The 24,213-nt window shown below is 37.0% G+C and overlaps 1 protein-coding gene across 3 annotated transcripts in view; it reads right to left on the reverse strand.

The window, feature by feature from the left end:
- Positions 1–751: 751 nt before the first annotated feature.
- Positions 752–24,213, reverse strand: part of PPP4R4 (protein phosphatase 4 regulatory subunit 4) — a 101,718-nt gene continuing 78,256 nt past the window's right edge. For 2 of the 3 annotated variants that reach the window (XM_032837327.1, XM_032837330.1), the window contains 10 exons: positions 23,417–23,564; positions 20,163–20,307; positions 17,857–17,898; positions 17,687–17,761; positions 11,834–11,903; positions 11,313–11,399; positions 10,924–11,017; positions 9,592–9,662; positions 4,325–4,469; positions 752–1,877 (listed from right to left, as the gene is read on the reverse strand). In XM_032837327.1, the coding sequence (XP_032693218.1) occupies positions 1,853–1,877; positions 4,325–4,469; positions 9,592–9,662; positions 10,924–11,017; positions 11,313–11,399; positions 11,834–11,903; positions 17,687–17,761; positions 17,857–17,898; positions 20,163–20,307; positions 23,417–23,564 (902 nt within the window). In that variant the 3' untranslated portion in view covers positions 752–1,852. The remainder of the gene's footprint in view (positions 1,878–4,324; positions 4,470–9,591; positions 9,663–10,923; positions 11,018–11,312; positions 11,400–11,833; positions 11,904–17,686; positions 17,762–17,856; positions 17,899–20,162; positions 20,308–23,416; positions 23,565–24,213) is intronic. The other variant, XM_032837329.1, reaches the window with a different exon arrangement.

Genomic DNA, 24,213 nt, shown 5'->3' on the forward strand with positions numbered 1-24,213 from the left:
ACGGAAGTATAATCTTAACAAATAGGTCAACGGTTTTAGAAATCATGCTCTGTGGGGGAAAAAAGAAAACTCCCGAAAGCAATGCTGATTAGTCATCTTAATTGACAGTTTGGTAAGGAGGAACAAGACTGCAGCTGCTGCCTTGCGTGTAATCCTGAACTCTACACGCCGTAGTGACAAAGCACTTGACTCTTCTCCCGCGCGCGTGGTGGAAAACGAAGCCCCTAACTCTGCTATTGTTATTATTAGTTATTATTGAACAAATAAACTGAAATTTTCCATTTTATTTAAAGCAACAGAGTCAATGCTGAGTATGAAGCAAATGCTGGCTGTGCCATTATACACCACACATCGTCCCTCCTCATCAGACACTCAGTTCCACATGACTGGTGCTGACAGTTACATGAAATCCACAAAGAATACTGAATTCACTGAGCCCATATTGTCCAGTCTCTCAAATCTACCCAAGTTTTAACTACTCACAAAATGAGTAGTTCATCAATTCCATTTCTTGTCCTTAAATGAAAAATGCCAAGAATCACTAAAAATAGCCCAGAAGAGGCCATATGAAAGGAAAAGGGGAAACAAAATGTCCTGGACAAGTCTCCAGCTGAGTAGCTGTCCCCTGAATAATTTATAGTTGATGTTGGTGTGCTTCTCGTTCATTACTTAAAAATGAACTGTCTTACTCTTTACCTGTAGAATAAAAGCTTCAGGAAAGTATTTAAAACTTTTTTCACAAACACTGGTATCTCATTAACCTATGTTTTATTTTGAGTAAATTCATTATTCATTATTTCACATTATAAAAAGTAACCACACACACATATGCATTCACAAATTAGATCATCTTTATCATACATCAATATATTTTAAAAAACAAATATTTTCTAATATCAATATAGTTATATGCTGATTGCATTTTGAAATAGAGAAGCTGACAATAGCTTCATACAGTATATCTTAAGAACCGACATTTTAAAATTAAGAATCGTATATGTTCCACAGGCAAATTTGGATGGAAATATTAGCATTAGTACAAATAAATGCTGTTGACATAGCTTAAGCATGATAGCTTGGAATAACAGCTGATTCAAACTAGATTCATCATTTTAAATCAAGTAAGGACAAATACAATCTAAAATGTAAACAAAGTATTTATAAAATAAATTCTTCTAGGAAATGAAATCATCAATCTATTATTTTTAAGGTAGTTGTAGCTAAAAGTTATCAGAAATCTTGGTAGAATTTTCATTGCCAAATTGAAATTTCAGAATGTCCAGTTACAACGTTGTCACCACAATCATAGGACTGATAGAATTGCGGACAGCTGTTCGTCTCCTTTGCAGTGTGACTTTTCAATTGGGCTTGGAGATGTGCGAGAAGATGCAATGTATTTCTTACTCCCCAGGCCCTTTCAAGTGATTAGTGAAAGCAATTTCAGTTGGTTTGGACTTTCATGTAATTTTTGAGTGCTAAAACTCTAGAACAGTTAAATCAATGGTTTCCTGTACCGGTGAATGCCGACTGGTCTCTTCTGCAGTAGGGCTAAAAGCGTATTAACTAAAGTTGTTTTTCATTGCACTTCACTATGACAGTAGAATTCTGTAACCACATTATTACTCAAGAAATACATAGTATACCTCCTAGGGAATCTAATTTCAAATACGGAAAGTTTATCAACATCAGCTGCCATTATGTGTCTCTCTTTCATTCATTAACCAAAAAAAAATAAATAAGTAAAAATAAAAAAGAAAGAAAGAAAAGAAAAAAGCCCATTGCTTTAGCTTTTGTCCATCAATCACATTATCTCCAGTTGTCTTTGTTTTACTTCCTTCATCAAGCAGATGATTTAAGGATTGGATTTTCTCGATTTTCTTTGTCAGGAAAGAAAAGAGGGAGGGGGAGAAGGAGGGAGAAGGAGGGAAAGAGAGAGAGAAGAGAAAAAGAAAAAACAAACCATGAAAAATTTTATCTGTTTAATGCTCACAAATTAAATAAGAAATAAAATCTACTTTAAATAAACGGAATATATAAGGATTCTGATTAAGTGAAAAAGAAATCACACACTAATGATGACTTGGAACTCTTTAATCACCAAACCCTACATACATCTAACATAGCATTCACTTCAATTCACATGACTTTTCCCACTTTTTTTGTGTGTAATGACAAGAGAAATGAACACAGGCCCAAATATATCAATAGGGCCGTGATGCCTTCCTGTACCTCCTTTAAGACACTGGTACTTCTTAATACCAGAAGGCTCATCTCTAGGACACTAAGAAGCTGGAGAATGTGTTGTGTGCAATTTTTTGGAGAAGCAACATCGAAGTAATACTTCCTGAAATCCCTTCATATGCTTATTTTAAGGAAAACGGAGAGATTTTCATTTGGATATGGCACATCACCGAATCTTGCCTAATACTTGACAGAAACTAGACCAACATAGGAGTCAATCAAGCTTTTCCAGTCACGCAGCTGTGTGCTTTCAGGAGCAAGTCCAGACTAGAACCACAGCATACGGAAACAGGGTTGTGGACTCGACAGCCAGCATCCTGCTAAAAAGAAGCAGCTATAATACCAACATTTCTTCTCCTTCAGAATATTCAGAAAAGAAAAAAAAAAATGATGTGATTTTTTAGAGTGTTTCTAGATTCATTTTTTTAAACTCTCAGTTATATGTAATTGGTTATATAATTCTATGGATATAATTATATGTTATATAAAAGATATATCCTGAGCCAGAGAAAATTGAGTCTATAAAAAAGAAAAATGTGCTCAGCAAAGAAAGAACAGATGAAGATAGTAATCTGAAATACAGGAGTATTTGTCTAAATACTAGGTTTTAGCCATCTCTACTTTAAAATGTTCCTATGACATTTAGAAAAATAAGAGAAAGAACTACATTATCATGTTATTAAATATGTTCTTCGATAGAAGAATTCGTATTATTAAATATGTTCTTCGATAGAAGAATTCCAGGCAAACTTTTGAGAGGAAGAGGGCCGAGTGGTGACAGACAGAAGGCCCCTTGAGGGAGGAATCCACCCTCTTGTTGCACAGATGGGCTCCGTGAGGCCCAGACACCCACCAGACTATACAGAGCACTTCGCTGCCTGCCCTTGACCAGAGCACAAGGCACCAACTCCAGCTCCAAGTTCTCTATAGACCATTACCCCACCTGCCCTCAAGCCTCAGGACTTTGAAATGGAACTTCAAAGCATGGTCATCTGAGCAATAATCATAAGGGCAAAGAACACTCTCTGCAAATAAAAGTACCCTTTGTATTAATGCGCCTAATCTAGAGTATCCATATCATCTTTTATATTTGTTATTGCCTTGTGCTATTATAGTGTCCTTGAGCTCCATTCAGTAAACTTCTAAGTTTTAAATGAATTTGGAATACATCTACATATATATATATATATATATATACATACACACACACCAAAGGCCAATTAAAATTTAGAAGAAATTATGATATAGTTCAGTTCCTTGAAGGGACTAAAGCTTGCAGTTTCTGCAGAAAAGATGCATTTGAGAAATTTCATGAGAAAATCCTCATGAATTCAGTGAAATATGTTTAAAGGGAACCCGAGTCCTATTTAAACTCCATTCTCATCAGAAGGTTCAGGTGTCTTGTAGGAAAGCACAAACCTGTTGCTACGGTTTGGGCTTCCTGGCCAATCAGTTCCCCCTCCATACGACCTCTCACCACGGAGACTTGTAGACTCTACCCTGCTAAGTGTTCCAACCACAAGCACCAAAGGCTTCAACAGTTCAAACAGGATATACATAGCACCCGAAAAGGAACCATGAGGGAAAAGCAGAACAGCGGCCCTTTATAACCACAAGGTGAAAGTGTGAGTATGGTCTGCAGAAATCTCCAGTTTGCTGGGCCCACAGCCCTGGGCTACAGGCTTCAGGCATGTCTCTCCAGGGGCATTAGCTGTAGCCTGTCTCTGAGCACTGGGTAAGGACATACTGCATACGCAAGCCGGATACAACTGTACCCAGCGTCTTCTCAGACCTAAATGGCCTGAACGCAAACACTTCACAGGAGAACCATGGATCTCGGGTACTAACGGAAGCCATTTCAAGTTTCTTGTTGATTCCCTAAAGTTCCAGGGTCTTTGTCACATCCCTATCATTCACATAAAGTAGCCGACATAACAGAAGCACAGGTGAAAATAATTCCTTTTAATTTATACCTTTTCCTCATTACGGACATTGTCTCTTCCTTGGAAAGTATTTAAGTGGGACGGAGAGGGCCTGAGAAAAGAGTAGGACGATCCCCCTGGCCCATCACTGCATTACTTACAAGGTAGCCTTTCGTGGTTGCGTGTCTTTACTTCCACTGCTCTTTGGATCAACTGAGTTCCCAGTCCGGGAGGTGCTCGGTAGGGAAGGACTGGGAGAAAAGGAGGTCGGGGTGCTACTGGCATTACGAGTGCGGAATGAGTCATCTGAAAGGAATTCAACTACAGTCAGACATGCTGAATGTGAAAGATGGTAACTTAAGAGAAGGTTAATGATAGCTTTTTTCTTTTAAAATCCATTTTAAATAATAAACAATAAACTGCACAAATCTAAAGTCTGACGTATGTATACACCCATGAAGCCATCACCACCACCAAGAGTGAACACACCCACCCCTCCCTCCTGCACCCTGGCGACCCCTCCCCCACACTCCAGGCAATCTACCTCGGGTCACTAGAAATTAGTTCGCATTTTCTGAAATATTACATGAATGGAATCACAAGGTACGTCTGTCTTCTTTCACTCAGCATAATTATTTTGAGATGCATCCTTGTTGTGTATATCAATACTCATTCCCCTTTATTGCTGACTGATACGCCAATGTACGGATATGCCAAAATTTGTTTCTACATTCTCCTGTTGGTAGACACTGGGATAGTTTCCAGTTTTTGACTGTTACAAAGAAGGCTGCTATGAACAATTGTGTACAAGTCTGTGTATGAATATACGTTTTAACTTCTTGTAAATAAAAGCCTAGGAGGGAAATTGCTGGACCACATAGCAGGAATATATTTAACTTCCTAAGAAACTGCCAAGTTGTTGTCCAAAGTGGTTGTACCATTTCGCACTTCCACGAGCAATGAATAAACGTTCTGGAGACTTGCTCTGTGTCTTTATACACACGGGACAGTGTTGACTCGTTAGTTCTAAAGATTTCTTTGATGTATCCTGAATGTAAGTCCTTTGTCAGGTATACGTAATACGGTTATTTTCTTACAATCTGTGTCCTGCCTTTTATGTTTTCACGCTCTATTTCAAAGAGCAGTTTTAAATTTTGATAAAGTTCAATATGTTAACATTTTCTTTTATGGTTTAGAGAAATATCTTTGTCTATTCCAAAATCACAAAGACATCCTTCTGTGATATTTTCTTCATAAATGTCATGCTTCCGTTTATCGTGCATGTTGAGATAATTTTGTCTTAGTGTGAGATAAGGATTGAGGTTCAATTTGGTCTGTTTGTTTGTTTTTTTTTTAAATAGATATCCAAAGGACACAAACTTAGTGATTTGAGGGGCACGTGCACCTGAATGTTTATAGCAGCAATGTCCACAACAGCCAAAATATGGAAAGAGCCCAGATGTCCATCGACAGAAGAATGGATAAGGAAGATGTGGTATATAGATATATAGATACAGAATATTACTCAGCCATTAAAAAGAAGGAACTCTTGCCATTTGCAACGACATGTATGGAACTAGAGGGTATTATGTGATATGAAATATGTCAGTTAGAGAAAGACAAATACCGTATGATTTTACTCATATGTGGAATTTAACAAACAAAACAAATGAACATAAGGGAAGGGAAGGAAAAATAAAATAAGATGAAAATTGAGAGGGAGGCAAACCCTAAGAGACTCTAAAGTCCAGGAAACAAACTGAGGGTTGCTGAAGGGAGACTGGTGGGGAGAAGAGATCATTGGTGATGGCATTAAGGAGGGCACTTATAACGAGCACTGGGTGTTATATGCAACTGAGGAATCACTAAATTCAACCTCTGAAACTAATTTTAAAAAAATGGATATCCAATTGTTCCAGAATCATTTTTTGAAAATACTAACCAATTACTATTGATTCATGTTGGAGCCTTTGTGGAAATTCAACTGTCTATGCGTGACAGTGTAGACACTCCATCTTGACTACTGGAGCTTTCTAGCAAGTGTTGAAATCAAGCAGTTCAAGCTCTCTAAATTTGGTTTTCTTTTGCAAAATGGTTTTGGCTATCCGCAGTTCTGTGCATTTCAATTTAGATTTTGGAATCAGCTTATACATTTCTACAGAAAGACTACTGGAATTTTGATGAGGATTCCATCTCTGGATCAATTTAAAAGGAACTGACATCATAACAATGTTAAGTTTTTCCATTCACTAACATAATATCTCTATTTATTTAGGTCTTCTTTTTTTTTTTTTTTTAAAGATTTTATTTATTTATTTGATAGAGAGATCACAAGCAGGCAGAGAGGCAGGCAGAGAGAGAGGAGGAAGCAGGCTCCCTGCCGAGCAGAGAGCCCGATGCGGGGCTCGATCCCAGGACTCCGAGATCATGACCCGAGCCGAAGGCAGCGGCTTAACCCACTGAGCCACCCAGGCGCCCCTATTTAGGTCTTCTTTAATTTCATTCAGCAATGTTTTGAATTTTTTAGTGTATATAGAATATACATTTTGTTAAATTTATCCCTGAAGACTCAGTTTTTTAAGTTACTAAAAATGTTATTTTTAAAAATACTTTATTTTATAAATTTAGATTTACAGAAAAATTGAGAAGATAATTTCCAACCACCCCCTTAACTCAGTTTCCTCTCCTAACACTTCACTCTAGAATGCTACACTTACTACAGGGAATGAACCAGTAATGAGACATTATATTACTTAACTAAAATCCATAGCGCATTCAGATTTCCTTAGGTTTTGCCTACTGTCTGCTTCTGTCTCAGGATCTCATTCAGCATACAACGTTACCCTCACTTGTCAGCTCTCCTGAGGCTTTCCTTATTTTTGGTGACCTTACCAGCTTTGAGAGGTACTAGCCAAATGTTTTCCAGGATGCCTCTCAATTAGAATTTAGTGGATGCTCCTCTTAGTATTAGACTAAGGTTGTAGGTTTGAAGAAGGATGACGGAGGTAAAGTGCCATTTTCATTACATCATTATCAAGGGTTCAAACTATGATATATTTTATGACATTTAATGTATTTTATCCTAGTTTCATGACAGGTCACTAGAAATAGGATTGCTTGAGTCAAAGACTACTTCTTAAAACTAGGATTCTTGAAGAACTTTACCAAACTGGTTTCTAAAAGGGTTCCATGGAGTTTCATACCCACTAACAACGGATACATTGCAGTTTGTGTCCCTGAATTCTTACTACCATTCTCTTTCTACCTCCCCCACACAGCCTTGGATGAATGTCGGAATCAATGACAGGCAAAAGTCGCCAAACAGTTAACGATGGGTTCATGTTGAGTAAAAACTACTCAATTTGACCTTCCAAGTGATAACTCTGACCTTTCATTTCAGCTTTATTTATCCTGCTCTTTCACACTCAACTCCGTGCTCCAGCTGAACTGGCCTCCTGCTGCTTCCTCAAGACACTGACCATCTTCCTTATGACCGGTACTCTGAATAGGATATTGTTCCACACCCTTCTCTGCCCATCAGAAATCCCAGCATACCTTAGGCTTCATCCCAAATCACATAAACATCTTGGAGCCTGCCTTAAGTCCCAAAGTAAGTACAATCTCTTCTCTATGTGAACATCTCATACTTTTGTTAAGAGATGTTTTGCTCCCTTTTTCTCTTTGTAGATGTGTACTTGTGACTTCTTCCTCAGTCTGTACTTCATTAAGCAATATATAACAAACAAACAAAAGAGGTTCCAATCAACAATACTACCTCTCCCCAAAAATAATATTGAACCCTTAAGACAGAATATTTTCTGAATATTTTAATATTTAACCTTATAAAAGATTTACCATTATAAAATAAATGATTTAAGACTCTGGATGTCAAGTTTTAGGATCCGTAGATCACATACACACTCTTGACTCTCAAGATGACTTAAGAACTAGCAAAGTAAAAACTGAAGAAATCAGTGCACATCATTCAAACTTGTTAAAAAAAAAAAAAAAACCACTCTGAATCATTCTTAATGACTTAAGCAAAGAAATTCCTTGGCAAGAATTGTTACAAGTTCATGAATAAATGTGCTCCTTTGAAGTCATCTCTAAGAGGCCAGATTGGATCCATGCAAGTCTGAAGAACCACTTAGGGACAGCAATAATCATCAGCACCATTGAGCCCCAAGCTGAGCTAATTCAAACTGACTTTCCATGTATATTTATAATTCTTAAAGACACTCTGTATTATAAAGTTCATCAACCCTGAATGTTCCCTCAGTGTCTCCTAAAGAATTCACTGATTTGCTATGATAAAAATAATCAATAGTTTTATTATGTATAGTCCTCACTTTAAGAATTGTTGAGAACTTTAGTTCAAAAACTTCCTATTATCAAATGTGTTCAGGTTTCTTAAGCTATTCATATTCTATCTTGTAGAACCACTTTGTGTACAGCATGTGAATGTCGATGCTCTGATATTAGAAAGGTCTTTCTGATGTGGCAAATGAAAACATACTGCTCACAGAACAGCCCGCGGGCACGTATCTACTCTTCATGAGAGTAAGGACACAGTAAGAGGTAAGAGGAAGACAGAATACTCAAAACGTAACCTGAAAAGGAAATGTGACCAAACTTAAAAGAATTTCAGACCTTTAAGTAGATGTGCTGTTCTTTACACTAAAAACTAATAGATCAATACTATTAATTTTTAGCCAATATTCTAAGGCAAAAACTTGAAAATAGACTTAGAGCCACTAGCAACTTTTAGCAATGTATTTTCCCTTATTCATAGTATAATTCTGTGTTTTATTATATAAGCCAGAGGTCAGCAAACTACAAGTCTGTGAACCAAGTCTTGCCTTGCCTGCTGCCTGCTTTTGTAAATAAAATGTTACTGGGGCATAACCACACCTATTCATTATGTACTATCTATGGCTTTTTGCTCAACAGCAGAGTTGAATAATTGTGACAGAAACCGATTTGACCAAAAAAGCTGAAAATATTTACTATCTGGCCCTTTACAGGAAAAGCCTGCTGACCCCTGGTATAAACATTCAAATATATAATACTGTAAATGTTTGGTTGCATATGATCCACATGAAGCCCTACTGTTTTTAACTTCCTTAAAAATTATGGCAAAAACTTTTCATCTGTGCCCCAGGAGGCCCTTGGCCTATGGAAAAACCTACCCTATCATTGTCCTTTCTCTCTTTCAAAAGCACTGAAGGCTGACTCTTGGCTGTGAAAACAATATGGCATAGTCAAGTATTTTTTCAATTGCTAGGGAAAAGTTTAATTATTTGGGCATTTGATAAAGATGTAAGGTTAGGGAAAACTCTGTATCTAGAAATAAAGAAGTAGGTCATTTAAAGAAAATAACATTTCACTATACGTAGCAATTTTTGGAAGAGCTCAGATTTCTACTTACCAGTCAGTGAAATCACAGAAGTCTTCCCTAACCCTGAGACAGAAGGCGTATATCCCGCTGTAGAACTTTTACTAGAAAAGAACGTGATTTAGTTTAAAATACAAGTATATGCTTCTTTCACTCCAGTCATTAGGCACTTGGTCTTTTCTAATCTTTTTTAATGTTTTCTGCTACTTCTGATGACGCACATTTGCTACTTAGAGTTCTCATTTATTGTTTACATCCCATGCCTCCCAACAATTCCTTTGTCTTTAACTTAAAAACATTTTCTTAAACTTAAAGTTGTTATCTTGATACTTAGCTAAGACAGAAAATATGGATAAGTTTCACTGGAAATAACTTGTGTTCAGTTCTAATCTCTTTTGCCCATCTCACGATCACCCTGTTGACTAGGAACTCCAGACAGGTCTACTGAGAATGTACACAAACATAGCTGAAAATCTAGAGTAAGCTATCTTTAACAAAAGAAAAACATATTCTTCCCATGCCATGTTATTTTTGTCAATAAATACTTTTAAAGACAATTATGTTTACTTAAAATTAACTTTGTTGATTAGTATGCAGCTATTATGTTATATGTGTACAACACTTATAACAAATCATGGTCACTGGATTTATGCTGATTCTCTCCTAACCTTAACTGTTCATAATTCAGTCAGTGGGGCCAAAGGGAAAACCAGACATTCATCTTTTGTAAGAACTGTTGTGATCACTTTACCATAGAAACATGCCAGTGGCTTCTCCATAGAAACAGTGTCCACAGCATGTGGCTGGATGTCCACATCCACCAAGGGAAGGGGACATGTCCACACCCACTTAGTGGTTGGGTGGCGCATGAAATAGAGTACCCCCTCCCTCATAAAACAGTACATGGATCCCGTGATGTCACCATATAGCACCACGGTGATAATTTTTCTAGGATGCCACAATACCCATTCTTTTTTTTTTTTTTTAAGATTTTATTTGTTTGTCAGAGAGAGAGAGCACGAGCAGGCAGAGTGGCAGTCAGAGGCAGGGAGAGAAGCAGGCTCCCTGCTGAGCAAGGAGCCCAATGTGGGACTTGATCCCAGAACCCTGGACCATGACCTGAGCTGAAGGCAGCTGCCACCTAACCAACTGAGCCACCCAGGCGTCCCCACAATATCTATTCTTACACAAATTGGTAGACTATAGTTTTTCTCATAGAGAATCTTATAGAAGAAAACTTCCAATTTACTGACCTATACAAAACCCCGAATTAATCCTGATTTTATACAATGTAAATATTTCACATAAATAAAGACATATAACTATAAAAATTGAGTAAAAACATGAAAAGCTGACAGATCATACCTAGGACACTTGTCTAAGTTGCCATACTTTGCATGAAAAGCTTGATTATTAAAAGACTGGCTTCGAATCAGTTTGGATTTCTTGACTTCTTTGCCTGGAATGATAAGCAGAAGGAAAATGCAGCTGCTCAGTGCATCTTCAGCTGCTCCAACCCCATCCCCTCGCCAGCCCCCTATCGCACTTTCATTAGGCACAAATGTGTCCAGCTTCCTTTCCTTAGTCTGAGCTAACTGGAGTATCCCCTACCCCTACTGCCCATCAAGAACTCCCAAAATAATGAATGATAGGAGGTAAAAGGCATTTTAGAATTTCATCTCATGGAGTGACTTTCCCTGTAATTAATTTTTAGAAAAGGAAGACAGGAGACATAAAAAGAAGTTGTTTCTTACTTGTTGACGGGGTGCTTGTCCCAGAAGGTCCAGGAACAGAAATAGGGATGTTCTTGGGCAGAGTTGTTGGTGTCTTAGTGTCTCTACCTAAAACAAACTCTGTTTTAAATTCTTTCATTTTCTCTGAGCTCCTAGTCTCCATAAACACACAAGACAGCACGGAGAGCATGAGTCACTGTCCCTAGCTAAGCAGCATGCTCTTTCCCAAACAGTCTTACTTTATATATTTACATATTTCAAACTTAGCTATCAGTGACCAATCTCACAATCTTCTTGCTCTTATCAGACTTTAAGTTTTCCTTTGAAGAATCCGAAGGTCCACACTGACTTGCACAATTTATTCATGTATTCCTACGTCGGTACCAAACGAAGCAGCCAATTTTTAAAAACAACTTTTAGAAAATGAAAGAAAGAAAAGCAATTTCCCATATCAAATCTGAAAATCAGCATGAGCTTTCAGAGTGGCAGGATGCAACAATAATTGTATGACTTAGCGGTGAAGACACAAGGAAACCACTTACGTTTCTTTTCAAAGGTTTTATCACTCATGGGCCTCCCATCATTCTGTTGTTTCTCTTTCTCTAATTGTTCCTATTATGAAAACAGTATGTTAGCATTAAAGGTAAGCACAAATAGATTCAGAAAACTCTTCTAATGAGAAATTATTCTAAGCTTTACAGATGCAAATAGTTTGCAAAAAAGAATTATTTTCTCCAAATTATTGTCAAAAGAAGTCAAGGTTCTTTCACACTTGTGTTCTTTTACTATCTACAGACTTATAGATAGTAAGACTCTTGGGCATCTGTCAGGCTAAAACAATGAGTGTAGTGTCATTGTTGTCATGAGCTTTTATATTCTAGAAGACATCTGCTAATTCTCACCAGGTAAATATTAGTCATATTTTAGTAACATTTTTCTTTAAAAGGACTGAGAGAAAAAGAAACGGCCTTTTGGATATTTTTAAATGTTTCATTGAAGTATAACACACATAAAGTACATAAATTATAAGAGCATAGCTCAATGAATTTTCCCAAAATCAACACATCTATATAACCAGCTTCCAGATCCAGAAACAAAATGTTACCAGAAATCAAAAGAGTCCTTTATCCCAACGAACAGAACAAGTAGGCAAGAAAGTCAATAAACATACCAAGTTCTGAGCAAACTTAGCTTAACTGACACACATAAAACACTACCCTCAGGGTGCCTGCCTGGCTCAGTCAGTAGAGCATACAACTCTTGATCACGAGTTCAAGCCCCACATTTGTTGCAGAGCCTTCTTAAAATTTAAAAACAAAACAAAAAAAAGCAAACAAAAAAAACCCACTACATTTGACAACTGGAGAACACACATTCTTTTTAGTTGCACATATAAAGAAAAACAGGGAGAAAATAGACAACAGATTTAAAAAAAATTCCATTGGTCTGCATAAAAAAAGAACCAAATGGAATCCCTAACACTGAAAATAAAACATGTAAAACTGAAAAACAAAATGTCATTAAGTGGACTCACAAGTAGTTTTATCTATTTTGTCTACTTTTCCCTCTATTATCTTGATCATGTTGTCTTAAAGTCCTTGTCTGCTAACTCTAATACCAGTATCATCTCCGGGTCTTTTTCTATCACCTGATTTTTGTCTTGGGTTTAGGTCATTGAGTCCTAAACATTTTTAGAGCCTGTTTATGCTCTATAACCTCTATCCTGAACTTCAATCTTTGTCTCAGAAGGCTGCTAAAGCAATGTGATTGCTTTTCAAAAGATTTCCACTTAAGTGTTTAATCTCACCGTACAATTCTTCACAGAGAGATAGAACATATAAAGAAGAAATAAATGGGAATTTGAGAACCGAAAAATACACAGTGGGAATAAAAACAATGGATAAGCCCAGAAGCTGAAATGGGGAGGACAGGAAAGAGTCACTGACATTAAAGACAGATCAATAGAAATTATTCACTCTGAGTTAACAAAGTTTAAGGGGAAAAAAAAAAACAACCTCACAGACCTATGGGCAATATCAAAAGATTTTACATGTGTAATCGAAGACCCAGAAGTAGAAGAGTGAACACATATTTATTTTTTAAACGATTTATTTATTTTAAAGAGAGAGCATGTGCACACATGCGTGTGCAAGTAGGGGGAGGGGCAAAGGGAGAGACTCTTCAAGCAGACTCCCCACTGCACCTGGAGCCTGATGCAGGCCTTGGTCTTACAATGCTAATTATGACCTGAACTGAAATCAAGAGTTGGATGCTCAGTCAACTGAGCCACCCAAGCATCCTGAAGAGTGAACACAAATTTAAATAAATAATGGCTCAAACCTTCCCAAATTTGGGAAATACACGTTTACAGATTCAGGAAGCTAAGCAAATCCAAAAACATAAATTTGAAGTCAATTCTGCCTACACACATCAAAAGCTAAAAACAAGAACAAAAGAAAAAAAATCTTCAAAGTAGCCAGAGAAAAGCAACATTACACACAGAACGATAATTTGAATGAGAGCTAATATTTTATCAGATGTTCTGGAGACCAGAACACAATTACAAAGTACAGTAAGAGAAAGGTTGTCAACCCAGAGTTCTCTGAAAATATCCTTCAGGGATAAAGGCAGATAATACTGTATTTCAGATTAGGGAAAACTAAGAAAATATGTCAGAAAATACTATACCCCAAGAACAACTAAAGACAGTTCTTCAGGCTGAAGGGGGGGGGGGTGGAAACAAGAGGGAAGTTTGGATCCTAAGCAATGAATAAGAGTACTAGAAATGGTAAAAATAAGAAACACAGAAGTTCACTCTCTTAAATTCTTCAAAGGTTCATATCTCACAACTTAGAGCAAAGTTTTGAATCAGTTGTCATGAGACGATTGGTGGGGTTTTCAATACAGATATAATTCATATAAAACTTTTAACATAAAGAAAGGGTAGAAAAGATCTGCGTTATTTTTAAATGAAGTGATACAACATTAATAATAGGTAGACTTTGAAAGGTTAAGTTTATTGTAACCTCTAAAGAAACCACTAAAAACAATTCTGAAACAGAGAGAGAAAGAAAAAAAGGGGAAAGAGAGAAAGAACACCAGCCACTAAGATAAGAATGAAACAGGGGTTTTATCACCATGGATCTGATATACATTAGAAGAATATAAGAGTATAAACAACTTTATAGTAACAAATTTGACAGCTTAGATGACATAGACAATTTTGGGTAGGAAGCAACTTACCAAATATATAAAAGAAGAAATAGAAAATCTGAACAGTTTTATATCTATTAAAAAGTAGTTGAATCAATTATCAAAATCCATTCTAAAATGGGCACTTTGGGCCTTGACTGTTTCACTAGTGAATTCTATCAAACGCTCAAGGAAAAAATAAGACCAATATTATAAAAACTCCATCAGAAAATAGAGGGAGTGGTAATATTACACATTTCATTTTATAAGGCCAGAGTAACTCTAATACCAAATTTTAAAAGACTCCAAAAATGACAAAAAAGGAAATTATAGACCAGTTTCACTATGAATATAGATGAATATTAAAAATTAGCCAAGAATCCAGCAAAAGAGAAAAGGATAAAATATCATCACAAGGTAGAGTTTATCCCTAAAATATAAGATTGATTTAAGCATTGAAAAAAATCAATGTAATTCAATGTTTTAACAGGATGAAGTAGAAAAATAAATATCATTTCTAAATATGCAGAAAGAGCATTTGACAAAATTCAATAATCATTCATAAAAACTCTCAGCAGACTAGGAATAGGAGGGAATTCTCACAATTTGATAAAGGGCACCCATCTAAAACTTCTTTGCAATATCATATTTAATGGTGAAAAACTGAGCTGTTTCCCCTTATAACCAGTAAAATGACAAGGATGATGTCTCCATCACTTTTACTGAACTGGAAGTTTTTTAAAAGATTTTTATTTATTTATTTATTTGACACAGAGAGAGAGAGATCACAAGTAGGCAGAGAGGCAGGCAGAGAGAGAGGGGGAAGCAGGCTCCCTGCTGAGCAGAGAGTCCGATGCGGGGCTCAATCCCAGGACCTTAGGATCATGACCTGAGCTGAAGGGAGAGGCTTAAGCCACTGAGCCACCCAGGCACCCCTGGAAGTTTTTTATTATACTGGAAGTCCTAGACCTTGCAACTAGACATAAGAAATAAAATGCATAAACACTGAATAGGAAGAAATAATCTTGCTATACTTAAAGAGGATGTAATGGCTCATGTAGAAAATCTTATTAAATCTAAGAAACAACTCTAGAACAAATACAAGACTAAGATACAAAAATCAACAGTAATTGACAGCAGAAACAAAATTCTAGAAAGTGAAATTAAAAATTATAATTCCATTTATAATAATTCCAAAAACATAATATACCTAGAAATAAATATAACAAAATACTTCCTAAACTCCACATTTAACACTACCCAAAAATCATGTAGAAAATAGTAAAGAAGATTAAATAAATGGAGTGGTAGACAATGTTCATGGACTATAAAATTCATTGTTTAGATGGCAATTACCTAAATTGATCTATGGATCAATCCTAATTAACATACAACCTAATAAAAATTCCAGCAAATTTTTATGTAAATGGCCAACTGTTTCTAAACTTTATATCTAAATGAAAAGGCCCAGACCAGCCAAAGCAATTTTTAAAAGAACAAAGTTGAAAAACTTAACTGACATGATTTCAAGAATTATCATAATGTTACAGTGATAAAAGACAGTTTGGAATTGCCAAAAAGATAAACATACATATCAGTGGAACAGAATAGGGAGTCAAAAAATAAACACATACATATATGAACAATTTTTTTAAAGGTGCTAAAGCAATTCAATAGGAGAAGTTTTCAACAAATGATGCTAGAATAATAGAATATTTAGATAGAAAAAAATATATAAAACTATTTGAAATGAAACACAGATCCTACTATAAAACCTAAAACTAAAATTTCTAGAAGAAAACAGGAAAAAGTCTTTGTAATTTTGGGATAGACAGAGGATTCTTGTAACAAACAAGCACAAACAGAGAAAATACTGATGAGTTAGACCTCATCAAAATTAAAAAGTGCTCTTCAAAAGGCACCATTAAGTGAAAAATAAGCCACAAACTCCAAGAAATTACTCATAAAATGGATATCTGAAAAAGTAGTAGTATTCAGAGTATATAAAAACCCTTATATGCCAAAAATTGGAGAAAAACCACCCACTTTAAAATCTAAAAAGAGAAACCCCTGGGTGGTTCAGTCTGTTAAACATCCTGCCTTGGGCTCAGGTCATGATCCCAGGCTCAGGCTATCTGTTCAGTGGGAAGCCTGCTTCTCCCTCTCTCCTCTGCTCGTGCGCTCTCTCTTGCTATCTCTCTGTCTCTAATAAATAAATAAAACCATTTTCATAATAAAAAAATTAATAAAGATCTGAAAACAGACTTAATCAAATAAGAGATAAGGATGAGCCATAAATAAACAAAAAGGTGTTCAATATCATTAGGCATCAGGGATATGCAATTTGAAAGTCCAATGAGACACGACTACATACCCACCCTATCAAGCTGAGAGGAGATGGGGTAACTGAAGCCCTCCGCCATAGCCAATGGACATGTCAAATGGCCCAGTTTTTGTTTGTTTTTAAGTCAAGCATTCCCCACCATATCACCCAGTCCTTCCATTCCTGGGTATTCCCCCCACCCAAAAATGAAAATATAAGCCTCTCCAAAGACTTCTTCATAAATGGTCACAGCAGCTTTATTTCTAACATTCCCAAACTAGAAGTTACCTAAGTTCTTATTAAGGGGTGGGTAAGCAAACTGTGGTATGTCTGTAATAGGGGCTACTACTCAGAAATAAAAAGGAATGACTCTCGATATATACAACAGCATCGATGACTGTCAAAACAATTATGACAGTGGAAAGAAGCATGAGCAGAAAATATTACATATGAATAAATTTATACAAATTCTAGTTGCAAGCTAATTTATTGTGATAGAAACTAGATTAGTGGTCTTTGGGGACTGGGGTAGAAGATATGGATTACAAAGGGGCATGGGGAAACTTCTGAAGGAATGGAAATGGCTGGCATTTTGATTGTGGCAGTGGGTTCATAGATTATCCATAAGTTAAAATTCATCAAAATGAACACTTTAAATATACAGTTAATCATATGCCAATTATATGCTTTTTTAGGGGCTCTCAAATGTAGTTTTCTTTCTAGTTCATAAAAGAGATTTCAAAGGGTCGGGACGTTTTAGTTATCTAGGAAGAAAAACAGCAGTGTGAAATTGAAGGAAAATACTAATAAGTAACTCATAACAAAGCCCAGCTAATACTGATTAGAAAAATGTGTGTGTGTGTACGTGAAAATAACGTACCATTTCCATAAGAAGTAGTTCTTCTCTTTCTTTCTCTTGATCCAACAAATCTTTTTCATAAAACTTTTTCTGAAACTAAGTTTAAAGTTTAAAATGAAATTATGAGACATTATGTGAGTTTCTGCTGATTTTAAAATATTCTTTCAGCATAAGATAAGGTGTGTGCTTACCGCATCCATGGACATTTCCATTCTGTCCAGCTCTAACACGGTCTGTAAGCGAAGTGGTAAAAATTATTCAGCAGGAATTAAATTAAATCAACCAATCATTTCTCAAAAATACTCCTCTTCCAGAGGGAGGTTCAAAGAGGAGACTTCTCTACTCTGCGGGAGGCTTAATTAGAAAATCTCTTAAGTTCTTCCCAATTTTACACTGTATTTTTAACCAGCCTCCAAAGGCCAGGATCCGTTTAGACTTGTAAAAGACTTTGACTTTAAGAAGAGCAAGTCTCCAGGTGAACGCACAAGTCTCACTGTGAACACACAAGTCTCACCGTGAACACACTAAACCCACGCAAACTAACAAACTTCTAATAACTCCCAGGGCCACTTCTCTGAATTTTTGGAAACACAAGATAATTTTTGAGTTTTTTTTAAAAGTTTTAACTAACTATATATGAAGCAAACTCTCATTTGGCTTTAAATCCTTAGTTCCTTCCCACAGAAACTTTTGACCATTATGACATCGTAGCCATTAAGAAAGACTTTGCCCTAAAAGTATTTCTTGATTTAGTATTTCTCCTTCAGGACAAATTAGTCTGAAACAAACTGTTCCAATCAAACAATGATCCATCTAACTGAGGATTCTGACTCTGATAGAGGAACAGTACTGCTCTCCAGGAATAACTCTGACAGCTCAAATAAAGTACATTTATATATTCCTACATCCAAAGCTAGCCATTGCAAATGGAATATTTATATGAAACATTATTTTTATGCTGCAATTTGTGAAAATATTACAATTTATGCCAGGAAATGTCCCCTTTAAATACAATTACTTCTCATCTTAAAAAATTGACAAGCAAAAAGCCATACCATTTTTATCCCAAAGCTTTGTATGGCTTCCTCAGAGGTTCCCATGCCAAGATTTCAGTTTGATAAACATTATTCTATAGAATTTTCATGGGATTGATTAACTTCCTCATGTGACATATTCCTAAAGAGCTCTAGTCCAGAATAACCCATTGTAGATTAATAATCCACGAATTTTATCATTTTTGTGCCTACTTACAGGGTTAGTTTGTATTATCTTTTTAATAAATTAATAAAGTTAATTAAATTAATAAAATTAATAAAGTTAATAATTTCTGTCAAAAAAGTAACTCACCCTTTTATGTTTATTATTTTGAAAGTTAACTCTATTGCCTAAATTTTGTTATTAAAAGCAAAGTTTTGTTATTAAATGGTATTAAATGGTTATTAAATGGTAAGGACAGAAATACCTGATGTAAACAAATACATGTAATGCATTTTATTTACATATATATATAAACATTTATCAGACTCTGGGTATTTCTGGTTAGTTTGGTTGGTAAAAGAGGAATTCACGTTTCTGTAAAACAAAGAGTACACTAATACTAAGTCATCAAATCATTTTATTAAGAAGTTTCTTGTGTGACATCTGGCAATGATCTCTAGAAACAAAAGAAAAAAATCAAAAGATCCTTTTTTTTCTCATCATCAATGCTAAGTTAAAGACATTAATAAATTAATTCTTCCCAGTACAAATCAGAAAACTGAAGTTCATGTTCAGATTCCTAAAAATAACCACTTTAATTTGATTTAATCTTATAATAATATTAGTTACACATTCAGCAAAAAGTTTTTGAAGACTATAAAATATTCTCAGGTTTGACTTCACCAACCCAGATTTTTACTGTTCTAGGTTCTAACATCTCCCAGCAATTCATTTGAGATCCCATGCTAAAACAAAGCAACAAAAAACCCCATAAGACATGATGATACATTAATGAAAAAGGAATGCCCTCAGGGTAAGAGATCTCTATTCCGGCCCCAGCTCTGCTGCTTGCTAATATAATCTCAAGCAGACGTTTACTATCTCTAGACCTAGAGCTTTTGCAAATCAAACAGATCATGAGGGCCCTCCCAGGGCTAAATTTCTATGAAGTGTGAATTTTCCAATTTTACCAACACAATTTTCCTGGATTATAATCCCTTATAAATCAAGTCTGGTGGATGAAGCATTTGGTTGACCCGTACTTACTAAGAACCTCACGTATTCCAAGCTCGCTTTCATGGCACGTGTATCACTAGTAACAGAAGCTGAATGTCTGAGTTCCCTTTGGAAGGAACTTGACCGGCTGTGGCACACATCAGCCCAGCCAGTTACTAATACTACTTGAGCAACGATGTAAGTATTTTGACATATTGCTATCCTGGCAAGCTAAAACAGGAAGCTAAAATGGACACTCTCTTTGTGCCAGACATGCAGACATGGTGGTAAGAGTGATACTTACTCTTTTGACAATAGCCAGGACATCCTTATCTTTTTCTTGGCAGAGGAGTTTCCGCACACACATTTCTAACTGCTGAAGTAGGTGCTTATCTGCAGGGATCTTCAGGGTAGATTTCACTTTGGGCAACAAGCAGCAAAGTTTCATTCTATAATAAATTAAATAGTACTGGCTTTTGAACGCATTTAATAACTAAGAATAAGAGTAACATGAAATTGAAAGAAAGTTCAAACTCTGGAAAGCGTGGGAGTCTGTTTCTCACGTAGCCCATGTTTATGGAGTGCCTGGGATGAGTCAAGCAGGCATTATTCTGGGTGCGGAGATACAACAGTGAATAAAACCAACAAATCCTCTGCTCTCGTGGAGCTTACACTATATGGGGCAGGGAAAAAAAGAATAAGGAATTAAGTAAAATGTCCATCGGATAGTGCTAAGTGCTGTGAAGAAAAAGAAACCAGGGAAAGATGAGGGAGGACCAGAGAAGGGGCATTATAATTCTAAAACACGTTTCAGTGACGGTTCCACTGAAAAGATATTATTCAAGCAGAGACTCAAAGAAAATGAGGGAATGAGTAATGTGAACATCTGGAGAGCTTTACAGGCAGGGGCCTGCAGTATGTACGAATGCCCGAGAGGGGGCGCTTGCCTTGGGTGTCACCCCAAATTTGGCCCAAACTGGCAAGAGAAGGCCAGCTGGTTTAGGACCCTGTGGGCCACTGCATGGAGCCTGGCTGTTCCTTCCAGCACCACAAGAAGCCACAGAGAATTTCGCACAGAGGTGAAAGTGATCTGACTTAGCACGCTGGACGTGATCGGAGTACCGGGCTGAGTGAGAGGCGACGGTAGGTGGCCAGCGACGCAGGGAAACAACAGGGAGGCTCTAGCGGTAACTCGGGCAGGGGATGGTGACCGCCTGAACTGGAGTGGTAGCACTCAGGCGGCGAGAAGTGGTTGGACTCAGTGTATCTGCAAGCAGCAGGACGTGCTGAGGGACTGCAGGTGGGGTGGCAGAAAGGAGGTAAGGCTTTGACCTGAGCTGGCAGCAAGACACAGTGGTCGTTTGCTTGGATGGAGACCACTGCAGAAGGAGCAAGGGTGGGTGTGAGTGCAGGAGACGGGGATTTACTTTTGGGCAGAGTGAGTCTGAGGTGCTTGTGGAACATGCCATGGAAATGCTCAGTGGGCAGCTAGCTCAACGTGGCTCCCAGCCAGGATGGACGTCCATGCTGGAGACGTAGCGTCAGGAACCTTCAGCACACAGATGACAGGCAAGCCATGAGACTGAACGGATCGCTGAGGCCGTATGTGCACTTTGAAAAGAAAAGGAAAAAAGACAGAGTCTAGGCACCACCCCAGCCTACACCACATGCATAAGGAAGCAACACAGAGACTGAAGAATGCCAGAGAGGGGAGTGGGGAGAGGAGAATGCCAGGGAGGAACAGAAGAGCCAGTGCAGAAAATGCTCTGCTTTGCTAAGCTACTATTGTACCGCTCTGCCAGGGCTGGTCTTAGAGAGGGATGCTGGGTGGCTCTCTATGTTTTGGCTGCTGTATTCATTCGTTCATCTGAGTGCTCTCCAGATATTGTTTTTTTACTCCTATGCCAAACCCGAGACAACCAAGTCCCATTCCTAGAGTTTCCAGGACGTGCTGTCAGCTAAGATTACAGTGAAGGATTCTTCATACACAGTAAGATTTGCTTTTTATTCAAGCAGAAAGGTGAAAGAGGCTCTGCCTGCAGAATTTTCAGCTCCGTCTGGAGCAAAAATGGTCTCAAACTCATTCAGAGCTCACCACGGATCCTGGTGATGCTTTCTCTAAATTAAGAGGCCCCAGTTGCCCCAGAGAGAATTTTTTGCATTTCTGGCCGAGAGGAAGACTCCTCTGAATGCCAGTAGTCTTTCCAGCCTCCATACTGGCTAGACTCAGTGAATTCAAATTTTAAACATTCACTTACAGAAAACCAAAAACAAAAGACTATGCATACTTCATTCTTCATACTCAAGGCAGGTCTGGAAAACCTACTGTATTCAACAGAAGGTACAGAAGCCACAGAGGTGATTATCTCTGTGAGAATCCTGGGCCCATGAGATGACAAAGATTTTAAGATTAGGTATCACATCTTTCCGGTAATCTAAACTCTTTATGTACATTATCTCAGGTGTTTATCCATCAGAACACCCTATGAATTGGGTAACTAAGGAAATCAGTGCACAGAGAGATTCTGTAACTTGCCCAGAGACACACAACTAGAATGAAGCTGGAAATCAGCTCAGGCGGTGTGGCTTCCAGAAGCCCTCCTCCTAACTGCATCATCCCGCTGCTCTGCCTGTGATGGCTTTCCTTCTATCTACACATCTCTATAGAATTGGACAAATGCTTCTATATCCAAAACCCAGTTAGGATATGGTGTTGCTGGACCCATTCGTTGGGCTGGCAGCTGCTTGGGCAGAAGAGTGCAAACAGACAAACTGCTATGCAATGATCTCTTACCCCCAAAACCAACCAACATTCACGGAGCCATGTTCGATTAATCTTCATTTGGTTTTTGAATTGGCAGGTTGCTTTCTCTTGAGGTTAATGCTATGCTTTTAAGTCATATTCACCTGAGTAGAGATGATGTCATTTCCTTTCAAATAATTTTTGTTGACTGCTTGGTAAGTGAAAATTCATCACCCCAGGTGCTGCTTTACTAGAGTCCCAACTTTACTTTGCAAAATGTTAACAACGTAGTTGGACTCATAAGAGATTTAACACAGATAAGATGCACAAAATACTGCAGCCAATGCATGGGCATTTTCTGTACTTTCCTACACTAAAATATAAAACAAAAATGAATCGTTTGATTGCCCCTAAAAATGGGAAGAACTTCACCAAGCCAACTTTGAGTTGTTTTTTCTTTAGTCTTAGATGATCCATAAATTAAGAATAGCTACTCAACCTTCTCCTGATGCCAATATGTCTACCCAAGTGGCAGGAGAAGGCTGCCAGTCTGGCTTTGACTCTTGCCCTCTCGACCCAATAAACAGAAGACCTGGGACACTGTGAAAAAAAGATTATGCTTCCAAGTCCTACTGAGGCTCATCAATTGGGATTACTAGGAATTTCAGAGTAAGTATAAATTATTTACTTGTTTTTTTTTTCAATTGACTATGAAAAAAAATTGCATGTTTGTTATAGTACATAAGTAGATATATTATAGTAGATAAATTTAAAAGTACAATTTTTTCAAGTATTTCCTTGGACTGGTACCATACCTCACATTTGCCACAGGATCATGTGTCAGTTCAATAGCAGGTAGAAAGAAATATTTACAGAAAAATGATTTGGAGAAGATTTCTATAATAAATTCACAGGTATCCAAAAATCGAAGTCTGTTCCAATAACTTTTTCCTTGGCCCAGTTCTAGAAACAACAGTAACAAAAAAGAGAAGTTTAATTTTTTCCTACACGAAATTCTGTGTGACAAAATCAAACACACAGAATCCATGACAAATTTCTTTGTATCCACAATTTGTTTAGAAAATAGAAGAAGAGAAAAAAATCATATTATACACTCCAGATTAGTAGACTCCCAAAATAATGACATCTTAAAAACCAGAAAAAGGTCACTTTAAAGTATTGAATATATATATTATTTTTGATCACCCATTATGTGCCGAATACTTCACATGTATTATCACATTTAATCCTGAAAAGCAATCCAATAGGATAATCATAGATTTATCCAACTGAGAGGAGGTTTTCAGAGGTTAAAGTCACAGAGCTGGTAGGTGCAGGATTGTAATTCAAATGCAAGTTTGTGTAATTTCAAACTTTGAAGTTATATTTGATCAATCAAATCAACTGCTTTCTTTGTCTCATTTCCATAAGAATCCTCTGAAGTGGTTAAAGTCGTATGTAAACACTGTATTACTGACAATAATTCAGGTTAACATGTAAAGGATTATTTTCTCTCTTATCACACAAATGTTCAAAAGCAAAATTCTTAAGATTTAAAACCAAACAGAATGTCCTTACAAAATAAAACTGATTCTAATTGTGAGGTCCTACA

This window comes from Lontra canadensis, unplaced genomic scaffold (genome assembly GCF_010015895.1).
Source record: "Lontra canadensis isolate GAN:19392208 unplaced genomic scaffold, GSC_riverotter_1.0 scaffold98, whole genome shotgun sequence".
Classification (NCBI taxonomy): domain Eukaryota; kingdom Metazoa; phylum Chordata; class Mammalia; order Carnivora; family Mustelidae; genus Lontra; species Lontra canadensis.